This window comes from Suncus etruscus, chromosome 19, assembly GCF_024139225.1.
Source record: "Suncus etruscus isolate mSunEtr1 chromosome 19, mSunEtr1.pri.cur, whole genome shotgun sequence".
Taxonomy (NCBI): Eukaryota; Metazoa; Chordata; class Mammalia; order Eulipotyphla; family Soricidae; genus Suncus; species Suncus etruscus.
This window is the reverse complement of record NC_064866.1, coordinates 20457712-20485507: the sequence shown is the minus strand read 5'-3', so window position 1 is coordinate 20485507 and position 27796 is coordinate 20457712. Positions and strand designations below refer to the sequence as shown.

The following is a 27796-nucleotide window of genomic DNA, read 5'->3' as shown; positions in this document are numbered from 1 at the left end:
GGGGATCAAACCCAGCTCCATCCTGGGTCAGCCACTTGCAAGGCAAATGCCCTACTGCTGTGCTATCTCTCCAGATCCTCTCTTGCTAATTTTAACATTTTTGTTCATTTACTGTTTTATTTCATCCAATTCAAGATTTGTGCTTTTCTATAAATAAATTGGTCTTTTTTTCCCCCTTGCAATAGATGCCTTGCAAAGGAATAAAACCATGGCTTCATATCTGTTAAACGTGTACTTTAATACTGAACTTCATCCCTTTTATTTTTTAACAAAATTAATCAAGTATGATGACAATCTTGAATCTTTATCTGAAACTCTGTATATCTTTTTAAGGACTTCTGTCAGAGTCTATAAATCTAATTCTGATTCCCTTCTGTCTATTATAATTGGCTATTTCTATGTCTTAATTTTTGCTTTGGGATTTTGGTATCTGGAAAATCAATCATCTCTCCATACTTGTGGTCTGATTTTGGGCAAGGAAGCTTTCCCCATACAAACTAGAAATTCTGAACACTTCTCAAGTTTTTAATAGGTACTTTCTGGGGTTGTGCCTTGAGAGCTCAGTTGGGTTCTACTCAGAAGGTCCCCCTTAAGTCTGTCTGTAATAGTACAGGCTTTGGGAACTGGATGTAGTAATTTACGGTGCTAAGGTTCCACCCAGTGTCTGTCTGCCACACTGCAGGCTCTAATATATTTATTAACATCTCTTCTCAAGGAAGTCCAATCCGATTCCCATTTCGGTCAAGACTTGGACATCTGAAAAAGAGACAAACTTTTCCATAGTCTCTCTAAAAGTCAGTATGAAGTATGTTAAGATCTTTTATTATCACCATGTTAAAAATAGAAGTTGGGATTGTGGGAGGTAGGCACATGGGAGTGGCTATACAAAAGAGATCATAAAAATGATCAATAATTTGCTACTAACCCTCCCTTTCATTGGCTTCCTAAGTAATCTGGTATTCCTAAGTAATCAGGAATCTCTTTATTTCTTGATTTGTCACATAGGTCTTTTATTTTCCTTTTGTGTTACATCTTTGTCTATAAGGAAAGTTAAGATTTACTAGTCTAATACCTTGCTAATCTATTATTATTTCTTTTCCTTTAGGGCTGCATAAAAATTTACTAATACACATCTATGTTCTGTTCAATCTTGGTTATAAAAACTAAATCTATAAGGAATAAATTTAGAAGTGTACCCTTTTATAATTCTGTAAATTAACTTTAGGATACCTAAAATTTATTTTTAGGATTCTTTAAAGTGGGCTACTTAATCAAAGGTAAAAGTATTTTAATTATGCTAATTATTGTCAACTTTTCTCTGCATAAATATAATTCATGTTTTCTTTTTTGTTTTTTTTTTTTTTTGACTCATACCTGTGGCTGCACAGGGTTACTCCTGGCTCTGCACTCAGGGATTACTCCTGGCAAGTTTGGGGACTATATGAAGTGCTGGAGATCAAACCCCAGTTAGCCATGTGCAAAGCATATACCTTACCCATTATCATACGGTCCCACAATTCATATTTCTACTAGCAGTGTACAAGGCTATTTACCTATAGCTTTGCCAAAATATTAAGCAAACCTTTGAGTATTTATGTCTATTCCCCCTGCCTGTTTTTCCTTACATACATTAAAATCAGCTTTTATCACCTCTTCATAAAAAGAACTGCTGGCATTTTTATTAAGTTTTAAATTCATAAATAAAGAGTTGACATACTTTTGGTATTAACTATGTAAAAACATAGTTGACAAAGATTCTACTTTCACGTACTTTAGACATGTTTACATTATCCCTCATATAATCATTTCACAATGGCAAACACAAACTTTTTTCTAGATATGGGGTTTCAAATTCTGAATACAGAGGAGAAATAAAAATATGATAAATGTACTACACGCTGATCCCAAGAGTCACTGAGCCCCCTTCAAAAAATTAATTGTAATCTGTGGCTTAAATTACTCAACAGAGTATAATAAAATACAGGAAATTTTCAGATATAATTAAGGTCCCAAACCAGTATACTTGGAGGTGATGGTGTTTGGGACACAGAAATAGAATGGACCATGGGATGGATCCCCAACATTAATTCCAAAAACAGAAGGTTCACATACGTGGTGTAATACTCTTCAATTGAATACCAATTCCCTTTGGCGGACAACAGAAAACCTCTCAATGATGGGCACATACCTTCTGTTATACTATATTAATTAATTAATTAATTGAAAGTTCACCAGTACCTAAACATAAGATGTAAAAACTCAAAACTCTTAAAAGCCAAGATAGAGGGAGCCGGAGAGATAGCACAGCATTAGGACATTTGCCTTGCACGCACCAACCTAGGACAGACCTGAGTTTGATTCCTGGCATCCCATATAGTCCCCTGAGCCTGCCAAGAGCGAATTCTGAGCGCAGAGCCAGGAGTAACCCCTGAGCACAGTCGGATGTGGCCCAAAAACTAACCCCCCCCCAAAAAAAAAAACCAACATAGGAAAAAAAAAAAACTCCGGGATACTAGATTTCATAATTTCTTGAAGGGTATATGGAAAATCAAAGGCAACAAAAAGATGGATTAATAAAAATTAATGCAACCTATAAGATAGAAAATATTTGTAAACAATATATCTGGTAAGAGATAAATCAGAATATGTGTCAAATGGGAAAAATTCAACAAAAATAAAACAATTCAATTTCAAAATGAGGAAAAAAACTTGAACCATCTTCAAATTTATACAAGTGGCTTCTATGCACATGAAAAATATGTTGAATATCACAAAGCATTATGGAAATGCAAATCAAAACAAGAAGATTCCATCTTATATCATTAGGATGAATACTAGCAAAAACAAATCCAGAAAATAACAGCTGACAAAAGTATACACGGAAACCAGAACACTTACGCACTATCAGTGGAAATGTAAAATGATATAGCTACTCTACAGCTACAGTAAAAAATTTAAAACAGAGGGGCAGAAGCAAGTATTGTTGCTTTTTGCCTTAGATGCAGTTGATCTAGTTTTGATCCCCAGCATCTCATATGGTCCCACTAACACCACTTGGAGCAATTCCCACCTGTAGAGCTTAGAGTAAGCTCTGGTACCATTGGAAATGACCCTCATACAACAATAAAATTAAAAATAGAATTGCCGGGGCCCGGGGAGATAGCACAGCGGCGTTTGTCTTGCAAGCAGCCGATCCAGGACCAAAGGTGGTCAGTTCGAATTCCGGTGTCCCATATGGTCCCCCGTGCCTGCCAGGAGCTATTTCTGAGCAGACAGCCAGGATTAACCCCTGAGCACCGCCGGGTGTGGCCCAAAAACAAAAAACAAACAAACAAAAAAAAAGAATTGCCATATAATACAGTAGTACCACTACTAGCTATATATAGTCAAATAAATACTCTGCTTATACCAGCATTATTTGTAATAGCTAGGTTGAAGGGAAGCCATGTGCCTATTTATGCAAAATGTGTTACACACATTATACATACAATAGAGTACAATAGTCTTAAAAAGAACTGAAATTCTGACACATGCTGAAAAAATGAACCTGAGGACATTAATCAAAGTACATAAGTACAAAGTACAAAAGACTAAATACTGTGTGTTCCACTTATGTATGCCACTTATATGTGTTATAAATGTATAGAGATAGATAGTAAAATGGCTGCCAGGTGCTAGAGTGTGGGAGGGATGGGAGGGTTCATTGTTTAATGGGTACAGAATTCTAGTTTTGCCAGATGAAGAATTCTGTGAATGGACGGTAGTGAAGGTAGTACAACATGTGAATATACATTTCCACCATTTTATTTATTTATTTATTTATTTATTTTTTGGATTTTGGGCCACACCCGGCCCGTGCTCAGGGGTTACTCCTGGCTGTCTGCTCAGAAATAGCTCCTGGCAGGCACGGGGGACCATATGGGACACCAGGATTCGAACCAACCACCTTTGGTCCTGGATCGGCTGCTTGCAAGGCAAACGCCGCTGTGCTATCTCTCCGGGCCCCATTTCCACCATTTTACTACACATAAAAAATAGACAATAGCAGAAAACAAAACATTCCAGAGAGGATATCTAGAGTGTAGAGATAGAGAAATATAATCAACTCTTAATGTTCTAAAATGTGTGAGCAATTTGATAACACTGGAATTCAGGATAGATATCTTCAAACTAGTATACACACTGTAGTATTTAATACATCCCATAATTCTGGAATGTATCAATAATAACACAAAAATCTTTAGAGTGACCCAACAACATTCCAACAGATTTGGAGAATAATTATAGATATTCCACTTCTACTTCATTCCTAAAAAGGATGAGCAAGACTCCAATACTTCCAGGCAACATTTCTTGGTTGCTCTCCTCTCATTTCATAATCCTTAAATTACTTGACATCAAAAAAAAAAAAAAAACTCACACAGCAAAAATATTACTATGGTAATAAAAAAAATTAAAAATACTTTGGGAAAACAACAAAATGGAAAAAAACTTGAACAAATTAAGACAAGTATGCATGGGTTTGTGCATGTTTGCAAAATGTAGTAATGACAGAGTGGGGGAGAAGTTTACTTAATTCAGGAATTTTTAGAATATGGTTACTGGCTGTATATTGGGAATTTTGAGAACTGACTAAGGAACTGATACTATATCTTCATAACTTCAGTAAGTGTCAGGGACAAAGCAGGTGGGTTTGTACTGAAGGTTGTGTGTGTGCACGCGTGTCTGTGTGTGTGTGTGTGTCTCCCGTGTTTTGGGGCCGAAGGGGGAGGGGTCACTCCTGGAAGTGCCTTAGGGACCAGGTAGTTCAGAGGATTGAGCTTTAGCATACAAAGCCTGTGCCCAGCCTTTTAGCTCTCTTTGGTCTCCCCATAATATTACATAATTCAGCCTTTGTGGGAGGGTTGGGTTCTTTTGGGTCATACTTGTTCATGTGATGGAGCTACTCATAGCTCAGTGCTAAAAGCCACTCCTGGCAGTGCTTGGAAAACCTTATGTGGCATAAGGAATCAAAATTACATGCAAAGCATGGGCTCAATCCACTAAACTATCTCTCTGGGTTTGGCATAATTAGATTCCCAAATTCAAAATTTCTTTCAGTATTACTATACTAGTTCTGTTGAGCATTTCTCAGACTATCCACCAACTTTTTCTTACCTAGGGTTCTTCAAAAGAACCATCTAATTTACACAATGATTTCAGTGACTATTTCTTAAAGACCCAAAGAATAGTACACTAATATATCTACGGCCATACCACCCTGAACGCACCCGATCTCATCTGATCTCGGAAGCTAAGCAGGGTCGGGCCTGGTTAGTACTCGGAAGGGAGAATAGTACACTAATAATACTTTGGTTTGGTTTGGGGGGCAATGCTTAGGGCTTACTTCTGTCTCTGTGTTCAGGGATTACTCCTAGAAGAGGACCAAATGGAGTTTTGGGATCAAACCAAGGTTGGCCACATGCAAGGCAAGTGCCCTATGAGCTGTACTATATCTCCATTTTCTAATAGTACTTTACTTGTTTGTTTGTTTGTTTGTTTGTTTGGAGGCCACAGCTAGGGCACTCAGGGATTACTCCTAACTCAGCTCAGAAATTACTCCTAGCAAACTTGCGGAACCCTATAGGATGCTGGGGATCAAACCTGAATCGGCTATGTGCAAGGCAAATGCCCTACATGCTGTGTTATCACTCTGGCTCCTAATAACACTTCTGTAACTGGAAAAAAGAAAAGTGAATATTAATATATAAGTTGATGTCTTAGAACATTACAAAACTGTCTCGGTTAATTATTATTTATAAATGTTCTGACTGTGTTAGTTTTACCTGATTTTGAAAAGTTAATAATGGTTCTGTGTATTAAATTTTACAATACAGCTATCTATATACAAGCACCAAGTGTATACTGGTATCTAAAAGTAGAGTTCACAAATTATAACCACTTACAGACAAACCACAAAGGAAATTGTTAGGCAACACCCAAAACCATTTTTTAAAAATATCTCCATAATTTCTCCATAATATACATATATGACTACTTGAAGATAATTTTTGCTTATTAAAAAACTGCTTAACTTTTACAGACTTTGGGTCACAAAATAATTATCTAATTAACCTAAGAACCAAAAAACTTGTCCAAATCAGTATTTGGTCCAGATTCTGTATCTATGAACAATGGTCTCCTATGATTTAGCATTTTAATTTTTCACTTATTTCACTAATGCATATTCTTTTGATTTCAAACATCTATTTATGACCACACCAGTCAAATGAAATCTGTACTTTAGTTTACTTCTAAAAGTTATGCTATTTTTATGTATAAAAATGACCAATACAATTTCTAAAGCCTATTGTCAAGTTTATTAATTGAAAAAAGATCATTCCTTTTATTTAAAGTTTTTCTTTGTATTTATACATTCTGGCAAAAAAGATACAATAAATTATGTTTCAGAAAAAATATTTTTAAAAAAATCTAGCAAAGCTTCAGATATACCACACCAGTAACAAAGCTCATTTCTGCATCCTGTTTATATATATTCTTCTCATCGTGCTTCATTACCTTTTTTGGTCAAGTGAGTTAAAAAAAAAAAAAGAGCTACAAATCTATGTAAATGGCATAACATTTAAATCAGTGTGTTAAGCTAATGGTTTAAATTTTTGTATTTTAATTGATGAATTCACTTTTCATTCTATTTCAACTTACTATTGGGAGAGAAAAGGAAAAAAATATTCTGGAATCTCTTATTAAGAGTATGATTTCGGGGCCGGAGAGATAGCATGGAGGTAAGGCGTTTGCCTTTCATGCAGGAGGTCATCGGTTCGAATCCCGGCGCCCCATATGGTCCCCTGTGCCTGCCAGGAGCAATTTCTGAGCCTGGAGCCAGGAATAACCCCTGAGCACTGCCAGGTGTGACCCCAAAAAAAAAAAAAAAAAAGTATGATTTCAAAAGATAAAAAATTATACATTTACTGTTATATTCATTCTTCTGCATTTTTCATGAAACTTATCACAGCACAGCTCAATTTTACCCAGACAGTTATATCACCCTTTCAAGTGTTAGAAAATTTTGAGAAAGATTATTTTTTCTAAGAAATCATTTCGTTTTTTTTTTGTTTTTGTTTTTTGTTTGTTTTTTTTTGTTTGTTGTTTTTGAGTCACACCCGGCAGTGCTCAGGGGTTACTCCTGGCTGTCTGCTCAGAAATAGCTCCTGGCAGGCACGGGGGACCATGTGGGACACCGAGATTCGAACCAATCATCTTTGGTCTTGGATCGGCTGCTTGCAAGGCAAACGCCTCTGTGCTATCTCTCCAGGCCCAAGAAATCATTTCTAAGTGTGAAAATGCTAAAATAGGTACTCTAAAACAAGCAGTTGTACATTTTCCTGGCATGTTCATGAAATATTTAGAACATTTAGACCAGAGAATACATTAAAAGTGTCACTATTCTCTTGTTCTTGGTTAACTTCAAATACAAACAAAAAAAAATTAAAGGTAAAAAACAAAATCACATTTATATACCATATATACATGAATATAAGTCAACTTGAGTATGAGCTGACCTCCCTAAATTTACCCAAAAAATGGGAAAACTTAGTACTTGAGTATAAGCCCAGGGGAAAAAATGCAGTAGCCACTGGTAAATTTCAAAAATAAAAATATATACCCCAAACATTTGTAATAATTGAGGAATCAGTAAATAAATAAATACATGATTACATTTACAATACATGATTGTTTGATATACTATATACAATTAACAAACCACATTAACCCAAAGTATTCAATGGCAACTTTAATAAGTGAATAAACGTTTTAAGACAGTAAAGCATTGTAAGTAAAGGGTTAAAAATCCTGAATCCTTATACTCCAAAACCCTTGGTTATAAGAATTCAGGATTTATAAACATTTATTTACATGACTTTACTGCCTTAAGTGAGTTTTTCACTTAATTAAATGTACCACTGAATATTGTGCCTTAAATAATTCAGTGGCATCCAGTTCAGTTCAGCCACCTACCTCTTCAGCTCAGCCATGACTTGTAGACTGAGCTCAAGCACCGCTCCCTCCAGAAGAAAAAAGACAACTGGAGACTAAGTGCATTTGATTCGGTGCAAATGTATATCCCAAGTATAAGTATAAATTTTGTACCAAAAAATTCGGTTTATACTCGAATATATAGATACTTCATTTTGTTGGATCCTCAAGAGTTTGTAATGTTTCCTAAAATCAGCTTAAGTAATCAGGAAACTTTTTTTTTAAAACAAACAATTTTACTTAGGAAATGAGAAAGGTAGGCAGAGAGACAGAAAGAAGGAAAAGTAGGAGGAAAGGAGAAAAGGGAAGGCTAAATAAAGAGGGAAAGAGAGAAGAAAACACACACACACTCTAAATCCTATACAGTAAGATAATTGAAATTAAGCACCCATGAGCTAAATTAAAAGGCAAGTGACTCCAAGGTGGAAAACAGGCATCCCTAGAGTGGTAAAAGAATAAAACTGTACACACAGAATATAGAGGCAAAGGAAAATCCCAGACTGAATATACTAAACATTTTTTTGGGGGGGAGTGTCATTCTCCGCAGTGCTCAGGTTTCACTACTGGGTGAGATTCAGCCCAGGGCACCATACGGTAATCCAGGGATCATACCTGGTTAGCCATGTGCAAGCAAACATTACCCAAACTACCAGTGCTCAAGCTCCATAAACTCAGTCAATGTAAAAAATACCACAGTGTGATTTACTTCCACAAAATTCATTAGCATGTGAACATTTAGGTAAATCAAATTTACCTTTTTGTTTTTTTTCTATTTTTTTGGTTTTGGGTCACACCCGGCAGAGCTCATGGGTTACTTCTGGCTCTACACTCAGAAATCGCCCCCGGCAGGCTCAGGGAACCATATAGGATGCCAGGATCCAAACCACCGTCCTTCTGCATGCAAGGCAAATGCCTTACCTCCATGCTATCTTGCTTATTTCTCACTGTCAGTTCTTTTCTAAGAAACTCAAAACATAGTTAATCCAGGTTTGTCTATTCCATTCCTTTTATCAAGCACCTGACCAAGACCAGAGAAAATGTAACAGTGCTGCTTTCAATTTAAATGAATGATCACAAACCTCCAAGTGTGGTTTAGTGTTAATCATACCACACTCCTTTACAACAAAGGGCCTTGAAAAGGAGCATGCTGGGGGCTGGAGAGATAGCATGGAGGTTAAGGTGTTTGCCCTTCATGCAGGAGGTCATCGGTTCGAATCCCAGCGTACCATATGGTCCCCCGTGCCTGCCAGGGGCAATTTCTGAGCATGGAGCCAGGAGTAACCCCCGAGCACTGCCAGGTGTGACCCAAAAACCATTAAAAAAAAGAAAGAAAGAAAAGAAAAGGAGCATGCTATGCCGTATCCACTTCTTCCGGAACTTTTAAGGCCACTCTGATCAGGCTTTCATTCTATTATTCATTCTATTGAATATCTATCTGGTCTTCACTACCAATTAGTCCCAGCAGTGCTTAAAAGGCTAGATTACTTCTTCCTAGGCTCACTTCTCTAATTCTATCTACACAGTTTTCCTTTATTTCCTACATTTCAGTCACACTTGTCCCATTTCAGTGCTCAGATACTCTTTGCCACACAGATTCTTACACTAGAGCTTACTTCTCTGACTGGTTCTCTTGTGACATTCAGACTTAGATTTAAATTCTCTTCACAAGTCTTTCCTCATCACTCAATCTCAAGTGAGATAATACAATCCTTATCATCCTAAACTTCTGCCAACAAAATAACATGTTATTGAAGATCCATTGTTTATTAAACTATTACTAACTTGATTGCTGTCTCTCCTACCACAAGGTAGGGTTACCACTATCTTTTAAACACCATAAAGAAGGTCTACTTAATTATCATTTGTCAAAAATGTTTTGTGAGGGTGCAAGTAATAGTTCAAAGTGTAGTACATAGGCATCCCAGAATTTAATCAGAAGTACTGTAAGGCCTTTTGGCCACTGCGAAGTTTGGCCCCAGGACTCCAGCACTCCAGGGTTGGCTCTTATTTTAAAAAATATTCTGTTAATGTACATTTCACTATAAAAAATGTAGCAAGGGCCGGAGAGATAGCATGGAGGTAAGGCGTTTGCCTTTCATGCAGGAGGTCATCGGTTTGAATCCCGGCGCCCCATATGGTCCCCCGTGCCTGCCAGGAGCAATTTCTGAGCCTGGAGCCAGGAATAACCTCTGAGCACTGCCGGGTGTGACCCAAAAACCACAAAAAAAAAAAATGTAGCAATATTTCATCTTGCAGAATCAGGGTGATGACTTTATATCAAGGAAAACAACAGTTTGCCTAATTGGAATTCGAGAAAGAATAAAAACAGACAACTTCAATAGATAAGTAAGGGGTACAAGAGGCTATAAGAGGAGTAGCACATGCTATATGAAGACTTTACCTAAAATTGAGAGGTAAAGCATCCAGAAATGCTTCATATATGCTTCCTAAAAGCTTCTTAAAAGAAGAATTATATAAACTAAAACTTGATCCAAATGATGAGTTGTAATCTGAACACTGTAGAATAGTGGGAATGAAAAAGGGTGTTGTGATAAGGAGGGTTTCCACAAAAGTAATATGACCAAAGTGCAAAATCCAAAGAGCAATTATCCATTTCCAAGAAAATGAAAATAATAAAATAAAATAAAGTAATATAAGAAAGTGTGAGGGGCCGGAGAGATAGTATGGAGGTAAGGTGTTTGCCTTTCATGCAGAAGGACGGTGGTTCGAATCCCGACATCCCATATGGTCCCCTGTGCCTACCACGGGCAATTTCTGAGCCTAGAGCCAAGAGGAACCCCTGAGCACTGCTGGGTGTGACAAAAACAAAAAAGAAAGTGTGAAATAGGACCGGAGCAGTGGCGCAGCGGTAGGGCATTTGCCTTGTATGCGGCTGACCTAGGATGAATGGTGGTTTGATTACTGGTGTCCAATATACTCCCCCAAGCCAGGAGTGCGATTTCTGAGCGCATAGCCAGGAGTAACCCCTGAGTGTCACTGAGTGTGGCCAAAAAAAAAAAAAAGTATGAAAAACTGAAGTAAATGGATAACTTGAAAATTTAGTAAGAACAATATTTTAATACTGAGTATAAGCACTAACTACTGAGTACTAGGAAATTGCTCAATAGGCCAGAGTGGATACTTTGATGCTAGTGGCACTGGTTCAGTGCACAACAATGCATGATTCCCCAATCACTGTCAAAAGCAAGCCCCAAAGTATTACCAGGCACTGTGCTGGTGATTTAACATGGGGTAAGTGGGATGCAAAGCAAGCATTACTATCTTCTTGGTCTCAAAGAAAAAGAGTTTAATGACAGATAAATAATATAGACAAATAAAACAAATCATTGATCAAAACAATTCTATAAACAACTTAATACTATGAAATAAGAACACATTACTCCATTTTTCTGATAAAATTAAAAAATACATGTATATATTTTAAGAAAATAAAATCTTATTCAGATACTCATTAGGAAAGTATATACAAACTCATATTTTTAAGAGAAAAATTCTTCATCATTTTTATGAAACTTCTACAATGATATGACTTTTATAAATTAAAATAGTTCTAGAATGAGAGGATAAGAGTAGAAATAGGAACATTGATGGTGAAGGGATAGATGATGGAATATTATACATCTAGAACTTAATCATGAATAACCTTATGACTTTGTACTTCATGGTGATTCCATTTAAGAAAATATATAGGGACGGAGAGATAGCATGGAGGTAAGGTGTTTGCCTTTCATGCAGAACGACAGTGGTTCAAATCCCGGCATCCCATATTGTCCCCTGTGCCTGCCAGGGGTGATTTCTGAGCATAGAGCCAGGAGTAACCCCTGAGCACTGCTGGGTCTGACCCAAGAGCCAAAAAATAATAATAATAATAATAATAATTTAAATAAATATATAGCTCTAGATGAGATTTTAATATTTTTCACATAAAATAGTTTATTAGATACCAAAGTAGTAAGATTAGAACTATACTTGTTATAGTCAGTATTGGATTTCTACTAATTTGAATTACATGCCCAAAAAATAAATGCTAATGCCAAGAGAAACAAGCCAAACTAATACAGAAAAATAGAAAGATAATCTTTGAAAGAATTTGTTACAGTCCAAAGAAAAACTAAGCATCACAATAACTTAAAACTAAAAATTAAATAGCAAATTTCTCACCTCATAAGATACATTTAAATCTTTTTCATTAGTAACATACTAAAACTTACCTTATAACTATGAGCATGGCTATCAAGATGGAACAAATAGGATCTGCTATCATCAGACCAAAATTTTGCATCATGATTGCAGAGGCAATTACACCAATACTGCCAAGTGTGTCTGCTAGAATATGTAAAAATACACCTGGAAATAAAGTATAAACATAAATAAAAAATATTTTAAAAATCTGGCAAGCTGAAAATCCTAATATTACTTATGAAATTTTTATTCCTTATGAAATTATTTGATTTTTAAATATAAAACTCACCAATCTGAAAATCAGTAAAAATATAGGTTCACTATTACATAATAAAATAACAGTACATAGGATTGAAGTAATATTTCTTAACAATTCAATAAATGCTAAAAATATTAAGGATCCTTAGTATTTTGGTGTAGCACAAAAGAAGTAGATCAAGAAAATGTTAAATTGTCTTCACATATATACCTGTCATTAAGAGTCCAGAAGTTAATCATCTGAGGAATACTGCTGTACGTTCACAGAATGAGACATACATACACATACAACCAAAAACAGAGTAACTACAAATATATATACAAGCAGAGCCCTCTTCTGGTAATTAAAATTATTACCATTTGAGTGTGAATCTTTTTGTTTTGGTTTGGTTTGGTTTTGGGGCTACACCTGGAGATGTTTAGGAATTACTCCTTGTTCTGAGCCCCAGAATCACTTCTGGTGGAGCGTGGGCAATCATATGGGATGCCAGGGAGTTGAACCCAGTTCAGCTGCAGGCAAGGTAAGCATCCTACCTGCAATACTATTGCTCCAGCCCTGAACCGAATCTCTTATAAAGTAATCTTCATATTGGTTATCATTAGGTATCATTGATTAAAATAGTTATCATTGTTATCTACACTTACATATTAGGCTAAACTTGGATAAGATTTGACTATTTTCAAATAATTACAAATATATTTTTAAATTTTTATTATTAAATTGATAGAATACTGTTGTGTTAACTGCCCAAAAATCATAATATAATACTAATATTTAGAACTAGGGTGATAAACAAGGGGCAGGTCACAGCCTTGCCTGGACTTGATTTGACCTGGATTTGATTGCTGGCACCTCATAGCCTCATAAGCATCACTGAGGGTGGCCCTGGTGCCCAAGACCCTGAATCCCATAAGTACTATTTGAGAGGCCCCAAAAAATATAATTTATTTTCATTTGGTTTTTAAGCCACACACAGTGATGCTCAGGGGTTACACCTGAGCTTAGAAATAACTCCTGGCAACTCCCGCTATGTCACTCTGGCAGTGAAAATATAAAAATTTTAAAATAATTACGTGTTTTTCTTTTACTTTTGTTTTATTTATGTTGTTGGCTACTTTTTCTTTATGTGCTGCCAAAGACTGAACCCACCAGGTCTCATGCATGCAAGGGATATACTTTTCCACTGAGCTTACATGCATGGCCTCTAAAATACCGACAGTTAATAACATTAAACACCTGAATGAAATACCAATGAAAAAAATCAGCAATTTTAATATATATGTAATTTTATATTTTTTGTTTTATTTTCTCTTATTTTATCACACCTACCAGAGTTCTCTACTCATAGTGGTGTTATGAGGACAATGCAGTGCTAGGGATCACATATGCAAAATATCCATGTGCTCCAGCCTTTTAAAATATCTCCTAGTCCCTCACATATATATATATATATATACATATTTTATGTGTGTATATATAGCATATGTATGTATATATATAAGTATTTAAAGCAAATAACTCAACTTTTAGATATTTAATAAAATTTACTGTAAAGAAAAACACTAAGAAGTTTTAACTGGGGCCGGAGAGGTGGCGCTAGAGTTAAGGTGTCTGCCTTGCAAGTGCTAGTGTAGGACTATGGGGACATATGGGGGGTCCCATATGGTCCCCCCAAGCCTGGGACGATTTCTGAGCGCATAGCCAGGAGTAACCCCTGAGTGTCAAACGGGTGTGGCCCAAAAACCAAAAACCAAAAAAAAAAAAAAGAAGTTTTAACCACCTGGTAATAAAAATAACACTACAGGGGTTAGATGAATTGCATTTTAAATATCTATTTCATTTTTTAGAGTAATTTTAGGTTCATAACAAAACTGTACAGAAGTACTTAGATTTCCTACATATTGTCTTTCTTACTTAAGCATACCAACATTTTATACCAAAAAGTGCATTTGTTACAATAAATAAAATTGAAACATCACTGATCACCAAAGCTCATAGTTTTCAGGGGTCTCAAACTCAATTTACCTGGGGGCCGCAGGAGGCAAAGTCGGGGTGATCCTTGAGTGCAAAGTCAGTAGTAAGCCTTGAACATTTGGTGACCCAAACAACTAAAACAAAACAAAACAAAAAAAGATTCCTCTAGGGCAGGGCCACAAAATGTTGTACAGAGGGCCGCAAACGGCCCACGGGCCGCAAGTTTGAGACCCCTGGTTTACATAAAGGTTCACTCTGGTATTCAATAGTTTATGAATTTGGATGTATTATACTTCCCACAATATTTCATATTGAATACAATTTTTGGAAAGGTTACTTAATAACCCCATGAAGACATACATATATAACTATGGTATTAATATAAACACAAAACAAGCTTGGGTACAAATCATATTTTAATGGTATAGATTTTTTAATTGCTTGATACCTTACAAAATTTGAGAAAATAAGTCATGTGGAAATTAAAAAAATGCCTATTAATATATACCTAGTAAATTTTTAAATAACTAGGAAAGCTAAAATTTAGTAATAAATTATGTATTATGTATCATATTTTAATGGCATAGATTTTTTTAATTGCTTGATACCTTACAAAATTTGAGAAAATAAGTCAAGTGAAAATTAAAAGAATGCCTATTAATATATACCTAGTAAATTTTTAAATAACTAGGAAAGCTAAAATTTAATCATAAATTATGTATTATGTATTATTAAAAAATAAGTTGTCCTTAAAGATAAACTTCAGATATCTCAAACTTTGAAATAAATTTTATAAAGCTAAAAAATGTAAAAGTTGTTTATCTCACCTTGTAAAATCTGTCTGCTGGGTCCTGCTGTTTCTTTAAAAGAGGGACCATCTGTAGAAAATTAAGTTGAGTTATTTTAAAACAATTCCTGATTTAGTGTTTGAAATTCAGAATACTACATATTAAAATGGACTGCCATGCTGGAGAGAGAGAGAGCTCAAAGGATAAATCCATGCACTGCATGTGGAAGGCCTGGGTTTATTTCCTAATACAAAACTGGTCCCCACGCACAGAGCTGGAATAACCTCTGAGCAGAAACAAAAAACCTGTACCAGCTAATCAATTTAAAATGTACTTTAAAGTATGCATGATTATATAATAACACCAGACCAACAGAATTATGTTAAAGTATAATGTACTAAATTAGTGGATATAGGGGCTGGAGAGATAGCATGGAGGTAAAGCGTTTGCCTTTCATGCAAGAGGTCATCGGTTCGAATCCCAGCGTCCCATATGGTCCCCCGTGCCTGCCAGGAGCAATTTCTGAGCATGGAGCCAGGAGTAACCCCTGAGCACTGCCGGGTGTAACCCAAAAACCACAAAAAAAAAAAAAAAAAATTAGTGGATATAGATATAGACATAGGCAATTTCAAAATCTATCAATGGTACAGAGTCTATAAGGAATTTTTATTTTAAATTATTTAGTAAAAAAATAGCAGATTAAAAACCACAGTACAAGTCTTGTAGTATTCATAACACACCTACCTTAGTTGCTCTGCTAATTTTGTAACTGGAAAGCTCAGAAAAAAAAATCTACTACTTCAATTTATAAGAAATTTTAGAAGTGAAGCCACAGAAATGCATGGTCAACACCCAGGATAACTGGATACTGTTACACAGTAATTTTTCAACAGCTTCTAGATAGATGTGCCAAGATTTTCACATAGAGGAGATAAAATACTTCTTGTTTTCCCTTTATGATAAAAAAAATGGAAAAAATACTGCAATAAAAATACTTTGAAAGTTAAAATTAGTTTTAGTTTTAAGATCAAAGCAGAAAATATAAGCAGTATCATTAAAAGGGATCAACAGGTAAACTGAGAGAACTATGATGACAACTAACAGAATAGAGCCTGAGTCATGTTTATTGATCTTCTGCACCAAAAAGCTGTCTCTTATTATAGATTATAATCTACCTTTATACTACAGCTTTGAGAGAGTATTTTATGAAACCCAGAAGAGGTATAGAAAGAGATGATTGGAATTAGGGATGTGGCCCAGAAGTAAAGCACATGAATAGCAGCGTGAGGCTCAGGGTTTGATTCCTAAGCACCCTAAGAAGAGTATCATAATATGAGGCCAAAACAAAAAAAAAAAAAAAGCAATAAATAAATAAATAAATAGCATAAGGTTGGACAATGACTTCTATCTGGCTATTGCAATTGCTATTTAAAGGTTCATAACAATGTTCCAGACAAGAGTTAGGAAAATAGTTTAAAGAATTGGTACTCATGCTTTGCATTTGGGAGCCAAGGTTTCATCCCTGGTACCATGTGATCCCCAAGCACTAATGGGAGCTATACCCAGACAATAGCAAGCACTGGACAGTATGGACCAAAATATAGCTAGTAAAAATGAAAATCCTATGTTCCATATGAACACAATCCATATGTCCATCTAAATTCAGAGAAATCAGTAATGTGAGGCAAAGATTAAGACTCCCATAGTATACATCTAGATCTAGTACACAGAGGTTAAGGTACTTGACTTACATGTAGACAACTATCATTGGATCCTCAGAATCACATGATTGCCCAAGTACTACAGTTTAAAAAGTGACTCTTCAAGCAGAAAGTCCAGAGTAATCCCCAAGCATTCACTGTGTATGGCTCAAAGTCACACTCCTCCCCCCACCAAATAAAGTCCTTCAATATAAAAAGCTTGGATTACTGAACTGTCTTGAAACAAAGAATGTTCACTACATTATTAACCCAATGGCAAAATATAAACAGTTCTGCTTAAGTCACCAAAAATAACTTTATTCACAGTGCACATTCCAATAAATATGAATCTCACAATAGTTTCCATTAAGACTGTATCTCTTCTGATCACAATGGAATCATTATATTACTTTGTATCGTTAGACTACCTGATATAATACTGACTGAAAGAATAATAGAAGAGATTTCAGAGGATTCCCTATGTTAAAACTCTAGAATTTCTATTTACTAGTTATGATCATTTTGTGTCCCAAATCCATGTTATTTCCCCTTCTCATTTATCAACTTCTCTTTTGATCAAAATCACTACAGTGATTTGCCCAAAGCTACAAAAATTGATGTCAACAGATAAGGGTTGATTCTAAAATGTTTGTGATAATGCTAGGAAAGCAATTACTTTAATGACTAGATATTTCTATTATTAGCAATATGTATTTCAATTATTTGCTTTTAAGAAAATGTAGGAGGGGGCCAGAGAGATAGCATGGAGGTAAGGTGTTTGCCTTACATGCAGAAGGATGCTGGTTTGATTCACGGCATCCTATATGGTCCCCTGAGCCTGCCAGGAGCTATTTCTGAGTGTAGAGCCAGGAGTAACCCCTGAGCACTGCCGGGTATGACCCAAAAACAAAACAAATAAACAAACAAACAAAAAACAAGAAAATGTAGGAAGGTATACATGTGTTCTCTTGGTCCATGAACATGGTTCCCACATGCTCATGTCACCACACAGTTTCCTTCTTGAGATGTTTACTTTCCTATTTTCATGCTGGGATGTATACTAGCATTCCCCCCTTCTTTAGAGAAGACAAAGGGTTCTCTCTGGAAGTGTTACTTTTTCCCATTCTTATGCTCTCCCTCCCTGTGCTCAGAATATTTGAATAAAAACCCATTTTACTTCAAATAAAAGAAAAATGTAGGGATAATATGAAGTTTTCAAATAATTTTTGATGATAGATCACTGTGGCTTTCTAGAATGTAATTTTGAAGATGTTCAAAGAAATGACTAAAATCGCTATAGCAGAATAACTTCCATTTAAGGTCTATTGAATTAGATTACAAAGAATACAAAAGTAGAAACAGAATTGAGAAAAAAACACTCTATACTATTATGATTTATCTTGAAACAAAATGAGGCAAAAAAAAAAAGAACTCCAATAATCCATTTATGACATGAATTTTTAAAAAAATCAAACTTTTGGGGCCGGGCGGTGGCGCAAGAGGTAAGGTGCCTGCCTTGCCTGCGCTAGCCTTGGACGGACCGCGGTTCGATCCCCCGGTGTCCCATATTGTCCCCCAAGCCAGGAGCGACTTCTGAGCGCATAGTCAGGAGTAACCCCTGAGCGTTACCGGGTGTGGCCCAAAAACCAAAAAAAAAAAAAAAATCAAACTTTTGGGGCCTGAGATATAGTACAGAATAGGGCTTTTGCCTTGCGCGCAGTCGACCTAGGACAGACAGTGATTTGATTCCCATTTTCCCAATATGGCCCCCTAAGTCAGCTAGGAGTGATTTCTGAGCGCAGAGCCAGAAGTAACCCAAGAGCCACCAAAAACAAAACAAACAATTTTTTTTCATTTTGGGGCCACAATCAGGGTTTACTCCTGGTTCTGTGCTCAAGGATCAATCATACTGGCAGCCTTGGGGGACCATAGCCGTGATGCTGGAGAATGAACCCTAGTTGGCTGCGTGGAAGGTAAATGACAACTGTACCATCACTCTGGCCCAAATAAATTAATATTTAATGTTCTATACATTTAAAAACTAGAGAGCATATTATTTTATTGACTTTATACAAGAAAAATTATAACTATCCATAATAAATGTTTAAATGTGAAGTTTATGTTACTCAGAGAAAAAATATTTAATTCACTTAAATATTAAAAATTAAAAACATAAACAGGTAATCAGTTAAACATTTAAAACAAATATATTCTATTGAAATAAAATTCAGGAAATAAAGTGGAATGGAAAATTAATTCAAGAAGAAACAGTATATTGTAAAGTTTATAAGTATTAATATTATTTTGTATGATTAATAATGGATTTAAAATTAGTAAATTGGCTAACTATATTTCAGAGCTATATAAAAGCTTTAGTAAAAAAATTTGTAGTAGTCAGCCAAATGCAAAGCAAATGCCATACCTGCTGTACTATTGCTCCAGCCCCTATATCCTTTTACTTATTTTAAAACTAAACATTATCAAGATCACTTAAAAATATGTGATTAACAGTTTTATTTTCTGATGATTCAAGGGAATGGAGACATATACCCTGCATATGGATTGGAAAGATTAATATAATTAAAATGGCAATACTTCCCAAAACATTGCACAGATTTAATGCAATCCCTGTAAGAATACCCATGACATTTATTAAAGAAGTGGATCAGAAACTGAGCCCCAGGTAATTAAATCAATTAATCTTTGATAAAGGGGCAAGAAATACAAAGTGGAGCAAGGAAAGCCTCTTCAACAAGTAGTGCTGAAAAAATAGGTCAATTACATGTAAAAAAGTAAATTCAGACCTGTCTTTAATTGTTTATAACAACCCTTAACAAAGGAAGAGAAATAAAAAGACTTGTCTTTAACACTATGCACAAAGGTCAAATAAAATCAAAATGGATGAAAGGCTGAAATCAGACCTGAAACCATAAGGTTCATAGAGAAAAATATAGGAAGAACACTCAGTTACAATGAAGCTAAAGGCATCTTCAAAACACCATTGTCGAAGAAGGATGGAAGCAAAATCTTAAAAAATGGAACAACATTAAACTAAAAGGCTTCTGAATATCAAAAGAAATGACATAATTAGGATACAAAGACTACCCACAGAATGGGAGAAATTATTCACCCAATATCTATTTGATAAGGGGTTAATATCTAAGATATACAAGGCACTGAAAGAACCTAGCAAGAATAAAACATCTAACCCCATGCAAAAATTGGAAGAAATGAGCAGACATTTCCTCAAAGAAGAAATATAGATGGCCAAAAAGACATATGAAGCTTTTCCACGTAACTAATCATAAGGGAGATGCAAATCAAAACAACAATAAGTTATCTCACAGCACAGAGTTTGGCATACATCACAAAAAACAAGACCAACCAGTGCTAGCGTAGATGTGAGAAAAAAGGGACTGGTGGTGGGACTGTAAACTGGTCTGGCCCCTTTGGAAAACAATATAGATATTTCTCAAAAAAAAAACACAAAAAAAACCCCTAGAAATTGACTTCCATATAATCCAGAAATACTACTCCTAGAGATATATATATACCCTAGGAATCCAAAATCATCATACAGAAAAGCCCTCTGCATTCCTACGTTTGTCACAGCACTATTACAATAGCTAGAATCTGTAAACAACCCAAGTATCCAAGAATAAATGAATGACTACAGAAACTTTGGCACATCTTCACAATATAAAATATTATGCAGCTGTTAGGAAAAATGAAGTTATTACGTTTTCTTACACATAGATGGATATGGAGAGTATTTTTTTTGGGGGGGGGGCCACACCCGGTAACACTCAGGGGTTACTCCTGGCTATGTGCTCAGAAGTTGCTCCTGGCTTGGGGGACCATATGGGACACCGGGGGATCGAACCGCGGTCCGTCCTAGGCTAGCGCAGGCAAGACAGGCACCTTACCTTTAGCGCCACCGCCCAGCCCCAGGATATGGAGAGTATTATGCTGAGTGAAATGAGTCAGAAAGAGATAATACATAGAATAATCTCACTCATTTGTAGAATGTAAGAAAATTAAAATATAGTATCAATAATATCCAGAGACAATAGAGATGAGGTCCAGGAGGATCAATCCATGGAAGGAAGCTTGCCATAGAGAGCATAGGGTAGAGGAGGGTCCACTATGACAATGATAGTTGGAACCGATCACTCTGGATAAGAACTGGGTGTGGAAAGGGGATAAAGTGATATGCATGGTGCATTTTCATTAACATAGTGCAACCAAAATGTCAAAAAGGAGAGAGAGAGAGAGAGAGAGAGAGAGAGAGAGAGAGAGAGAGAGAGAGAAAGAAAGAAGAGAGAGAGAGAGATATGGAAGTACAGGGTGGGGTAGTGGTAGTGGGGGGAAAATTGGGGACACTGATGACAGGAAATGTATATTCTATGACTGAAAGCCAATCATAAACAATTTTGTAACCACAGTGCTTAAAGTAACTATAAAAATTATTTTGTGACAATAAAAAATTTAAAAAAGAAAGTTTTTAAGTAAACCATTGTAGAAGACACAGAAATACAGTAAATCTAGAATCTGAAAAATTAGAGTTTTAAATCTTAATCCCTAAAATTATATTTTTAAATATAAAGCTTTAGAATTTCTTTTTGGGAGAGATGGGAGGGAGTCATATCCAGCTGTGCTCAGCAGTTACTCCTGGCTCTGTGCTCAAAAATCATTCCTGGCAGGTCTTATGTAGAAGCAGGCATGCCTGACAAGCACTTTATTCACTATACTATCTGCCTGGCCCTAAAGGTTTAAGATTCTATCTATATTGGAAGTATAGAAAAGATATTTGGCACTGTTGTGTACCACCAATGATTCATATTTGAATGTGAAGCAAAGGCATACATGTTAAATATGTATTACCTAAAGATTAATCAAATTTTATTAAGTAGCATCTATAAAACTTTATTCTATACTTCACAAATTACTTAAAATAAAAATGTCAATTATGACAAATAATAGTTCAAATGCTAAATAAATCAGCATATAAGTATTTCTAAAGAAAATCAAAATATCCAATAATATTCATTATAATTAATATTTTGAAACTTATCATATTTTAAAATGTAGCATAAAATCCTTCATTCTACATTTTAATTATAATTTTTATTTGCAACTGTTCCTTAAATAAAACAATCATTTAAAACCAATTTGTTGTTAAGGTCCTGAAAAAGCTATCTGCACACACAAGGCTGTTATATCAAGTTCACTTCATATCTGGCAATATATACTAATAAATAATAAAATAAATTAATCCTGGGAACCATTCAGTGTGATTTCTTAAAAAGTAACTTATTCATACTGTCTTAACAAATTCCTTTAAGTAGGTAAAATAACCTACACAATTTCTGTTTATGTAGGAGACTGTCAACTTGAAGTCTTAGAGTTAGACTATACTTACCATGAGAATGAAAGTGTCCATGTCCATGAGCATGATCATGGCTATGAGCAATACCATGTTTCAAGTCATGACTATGACAATGATCTCCATGACTATGTGTCTGATCCAGAGCACCATTAAAGAGGGAATGACTGTGTCCATGTACTAAAAGCAAGCACAAAATGTATGTAAAAATACTACAAAGAGGATTATAATGCTGCTGATGTTAACGAAAACTTGAGTCTAAAACCATTTTCAATTCAATAAAATTCAATTCATAAAAACATTACAAGATTAATAAAACAATATCAATTGAGTTTCTACCATAAATTATAGAGTAAATAAAAACAACGAAAGAAATTAATTTATTCATTCCAGGACAGTTACTCAGAATGATAAAGCAACACACAATATAAACAAATATCTTGGCTAACACTGCAAGTTACACTTATTAATAAATATTAAATGAGATATAGACATATAGTTACACTGAATTAGAAGCAGGGAAGATTACTACATTTGCTATAGGCTCATTAAAATTACTTTAAAATAGAATCCTTAAAAATAAACAAAAACAAAAAAAATGTTCACTCTCCATAGCAGACCAAAAATCTATTAAAGTATTAAAAAATACATCTTACAAAAGTCTTCTAAAACAGAGCAAAAATCTGTATGTTGCCAATTTTGTTTTATTATGTTTTGATTTTGTTGGGTGGGCCACACCCGGCGATGCTCAGGGCTTACTCCTGACTCTGCATTCAGGGATCACTCCTGGCAAGGCTCTGTGTCTATATATAGATGATATAGGGTTCTTGGAATTAAACCATGTTTAGCAACCCTGGCAACCCAAGGCAAGTAGGGCCAAACCATGAATGCTATCTTATAGCTCCTACGCTATGAATGCTGCCAATATTTAATTATCAGGAGAATATTTAAAAAATCATGAACATCAAACTAAGTTCAGCACTGTATTCTATTAAAATATATGAATATTGGGAATATTAGTCCCTAGAATAATGAAGAATAGATTCTAGCAGACTAGATCTTTCTCCCTTTAAGGTAACTAAAATATGGTAAACACAACTAAAGATCAACCATTTTAGAATTCTGGCAATTAATTAGGGTCACAAATAAACAGCAACTCATCAACTAAAGATAAACTGCCAAATTTCAGTTAAAAATCAGATATTTTGACATTGTCTTCTGGGACTATTCCCATTCTAGCTCTTGCTCCAGTTCAGGAGAAAATAGGTCCCAAAGCCAAAAGCATCACTAACCAATATCTAGGTTTCTTTTGTAATGCCACTATAGCAATATCCCCTTCCAATGTCAATATTTTATCCAAATTTGTAGTTCATTGAATAATAATTTATTTTTCAATGTAGTGGCTATCAGATCTCATCTCTAAGAATGTTAAGTGCAGAAAGTAGTAAGTTCAAAGAAGTCACAAAAGGAAAACAACAAAATTTTCAACAGTAGAAGTGGGTGAAGTAATCTGATACCAGTATCATTATATAAAAACTTCCATTTGCAAAGGAAATAATTACAAGACATCCAAAGTAAGAGGAAAGTAGACCAAATACACAAGAGAGAAAATAAGGGGAAAGTCTGAATAGGGAAACAGATTTTGGACTTAACAGATATAAGACAAGTATTTTTGTATGTTTGTTTTGGTTTTTCTTTGGGGGGGAGGGGTGCACCTGGTGATGTTCAGAGGTTACTTCTGGTTCTGTGGTCAGTAATTACTCCTAGAGGTACTCGGGTAACAAATAAGTTTGTCACATGCAAGCACCTTACCTGTTATACTATCTCTCTGGCCCAGTAGATAAATGACTTTACATCAGTCACATATTTATATATGTTCACAGGTATAAAGGAAACAATGTCTACATGATGAAAGAATATCAAAAATTGCCCCCTCTCTTCTCTCTCCCTCTATTCTTCTCTCTCCCTCTCTTTTTCTTTCTCTCCTTTTCTCTCTCCCTCTCCATCTCTCTCTCCTTTCCCTTTCCCTCTCCCTGTCTTCCTCTCTCCTTCCCTCCCTTTCTCTCTTCCTTCCATCTCTCCCTCCCTCTTCCCTCTCTCCTGCCTCTCTCTTCCTCCTCCTCCTCCTGCTGTTCATTTCCTCTTGCTCTTCTCCTTACTTTGCACCCATATATTTGGGAGACCCAATAGTAACAGCCTAATAATTTGGTACTCAGAAGTAAAAATCTTTAAAAAGAATGAATATCAAATATTTATCAAGTACAGAGTATCAATAAAAGGACATACATACATTATCTTAAAAGAACAAATTTTTAATTTTTTAAAAATAAATCAAATATTATGCAGCCATCAGGAGAGATGAAGTCATGAAATTTTCCTATACATGGATGTACATGGAATCTATTATGCTGAGTGAAATAAGTCAGAGAGAAAGAGAAAGATGGAGAATGGTCTCACTCATCTATGGGTTTTAAGAAAAATGAAAGACATTTCTCAACAAATTTCAGAGACAAAAGAGAGGAGGGCTGGACGTTACAGCCCATCTCATGAATCTCACCACAAAGAGTGATGAGTTTAGTTAGAGAAATAGCCACATTGTGAACTATCCTAACAATGAGAATATATGAGGGAAGTGGAAAGCCTGTCTAGAGTACAGGTAGGGGCAGGGAGGGATGGAGGGATATTTGGGTCATTGGTGATGGGAATGTTGCACTGGTGATGGGGGGGTGCTATCTGATATGACTGAAACCCAACCACAATCATATTTGTAACCAAGGTGTTTAAATAAAAAATATTTAATAAATAAATAAATAAATCGAAGTAAAATATGTACTAAAAGATCTCAAGTATAGATTTGAATAACAAATTTAAGCCTATGGACTTACCGGTTATCCACTTTGAAAAATAGGGGAAAAAGAAAAAAAATAACAAACCTAGAAGCCTGTGAAAATTCAGAATATTCCTTATTCTTATGTTATGTTTTCCGTATACAGAATGTTTATTTTGTATTCTCCCCTTTCCCACACCCCTACAAAGCTCTTTTTTACTCTTTAACTCTCTAACCCCTTCTCAAACATCACTAACCTAGTTTACTCTTTTTAACTTCAGTAGTGTAGAATCGTAATCACAGTCCAAAGCTGTTCATTGTGTGTGACAACCCCAAACTGTTTCAAGATACATAAAATGGACACGGATTTCTTTAGAATATTTTGTGTTTTTTCTCTGACAGCTATAATTCTTACTAAATGTTGTCTTATACAGTGATGATTCTAACCACTTTTTATCTTCTCTTTTTGAGCTGTTTAACAAGGAATTTTGGTGGAAGAGTCCCCCAGTTTAATGCTTATGATTGAATCATGTCAATGGAATCATTGTAATTGTTCTTATGGCCCCCATATGTGCCAATAACACCATGTGGCATTGCTTCTTATTTGCATAGGCACATTAAAATGGGAAAATAGTATAAATACAAATAAAATCCTATCTAATAGAGATTGGAACACACAAACCTTGTAGTGCAAAGGGACCTTACACCCTGAACATTGACATAATGACCTGGCACAGACCTCAGAAGAAAGGGCATATTCCATTCTCCCCTGAACCAGGAAAGCCATCCACGAAACATCCAGGCTGGTCTATAACATCACCTGGAAGCAGTCCTCTACCACAGAAGACCTACACTGCTCAGACTTCAACCTGCTCAAAAGAGACTTCCCTTAACACTGAGAAGACTTAACAACAACAACGACCTGCTTACAGGACAGGGCTCCCTGCATTGCCCTTTGATTGTGAGGTGAAAGGAGAGGATGCTCCACGTCCTGACTTCAATGTAAGATATGCAGATTCCAGGATCTTTAATACAGAAACATGATACCAACAACAGAGACTGTGTGAAAAATAAAAGTGTGTTGGCACTACAGACAATGTATTGGATTGGACGATCTAGCTTGCTTGGAGCCTAGACTTGGTCTTGTGCCAGGAAACTTCAGGGGTCTGGTCTCTTTGTACTTAGGCCAAGGTTATTTCTTTCCATGTCCCTCATATTTTGGCGGGCCTATGCAAACAACAATTGCCACTCTAACACCATTTTTACTGTGCTCCTTTGACTCTAATCCTTAAAAAGAACTCACTTAAAATTTGAGGTTAACTTAAGCTAATATGCATGTATATGGAAATGTAAGAAAATACTATGCCTGTAATGTTTAAGGAGTTACGTAAGTTTTATGGCTTTAGATTGCCTTGTGTACTGTTAAGAAATATTATAATGGGTTACAATCTGGGGACTTGAGGGACAAAGTAATTGTACATGGATTCTGTCTTATTTATCTTAATGTTCTTTGGCTGAAATTTCAAAGTTAATATATCAGCAAGGGGACTTCTAAGAATTATGTTATGGGTGATTGTCCTTCCACTGTAACTTTACCTTGTCCTCTTACTTTGCACCCTTGTTCTCATAATTAAAAATAAAAATTAAAAAAAAAAAGGGGCCGGGCGGTGGCGCTGGAGGTAAGGTGCCTGCCTTACCTGGGCTAGCCTAGGAGACGGACCGCGGTTCGATCCCCCGGCGTCCCATATGGTCCCCCAAGCCAGGAGCGACTTCTGAGCGCATATAGCCAGGAGTAACCCCTGAGCGTCACCGGGTGTGGCCCAAAAACAAAAACAAAAAAAATTAAAAAAAAAAAAGAATTGAATATTAGATTAAGTGATAGCCAAATAGAGTTCTTGATGCAAAAAAAAAAAAAAAAAGATGTGCTGCTCCTAAAATTGATATAGAAATGCATGAAGGAATCTAGACTAGTCATTACCATCTTTAAAAAAGAAAAAAGTTGGAACAATCATATGTTTAGATCTCAAAACCTATCTTAAAGGTACATTTGTCAGACCAAAGCGATAGCTCAGCAGTAGGGCATTTGCCTTGCAAGCGGCTGACCCAGGACCTATCCTGATTCTATCCTGGGCATCCCATAACATCCCCGGAGCCTGCCAGGAGCAATTTCTGAGCACAGAGCCAGGAGTTACCCCTGAGCGCCACTGGGTGTGGCCAAAAACAGTAAAATATAAGTTACGTTGTCAAGACAGCATTAAGACCTTCTCTCCTCTTACATCTTTCTAAATAAGTTTCAATAAAATAAAATATCTGAGAATGTAATAAATAAAACTTAATATAGGATGTTAATTCTCCAGAGATGAGGAGATGGCTCAAAGTGCTAAAGAGCATGCTTCTTTGTGGGGCATTATATTTTATTTAACCTTAGCATCATGGCACCAAGTAGCCCACTACATATCACTGGGTGTATCACTGGCAATCCTTAAGCACTGCAAGGTCTTGTGGTTCCTGAGCACTGCCAGAGTGCCCTTGATGTCCCCAATATCACAGTCTACTAGTGCCAAACACTGAACTATCTGACGAGATTATCTCTGGGAGTGGTCCTAAGAGTCTCTGGGCATTAAC

The 27796-nt window shown here is 35.8% G+C and overlaps 1 protein-coding gene across 1 annotated transcript in view; it reads right to left on the bottom strand.

Annotated features, from left to right (window-relative positions):
- The window catches only part of SLC30A7 (solute carrier family 30 member 7), an 86190-nt gene that overhangs the window by 35163 nt on the left and 23231 nt on the right, over positions 1-27796 (bottom strand). The window contains exons 6-8 of the mRNA XM_049765757.1: positions 22381-22524; positions 15298-15348; positions 12267-12402 (exon numbers count right to left, since the gene is read on the bottom strand). Coding sequence (XP_049621714.1) covers positions 12267-12402; positions 15298-15348; positions 22381-22524 — 331 coding nt within the window. The remainder of the gene's footprint in view (positions 1-12266; positions 12403-15297; positions 15349-22380; positions 22525-27796) is intronic.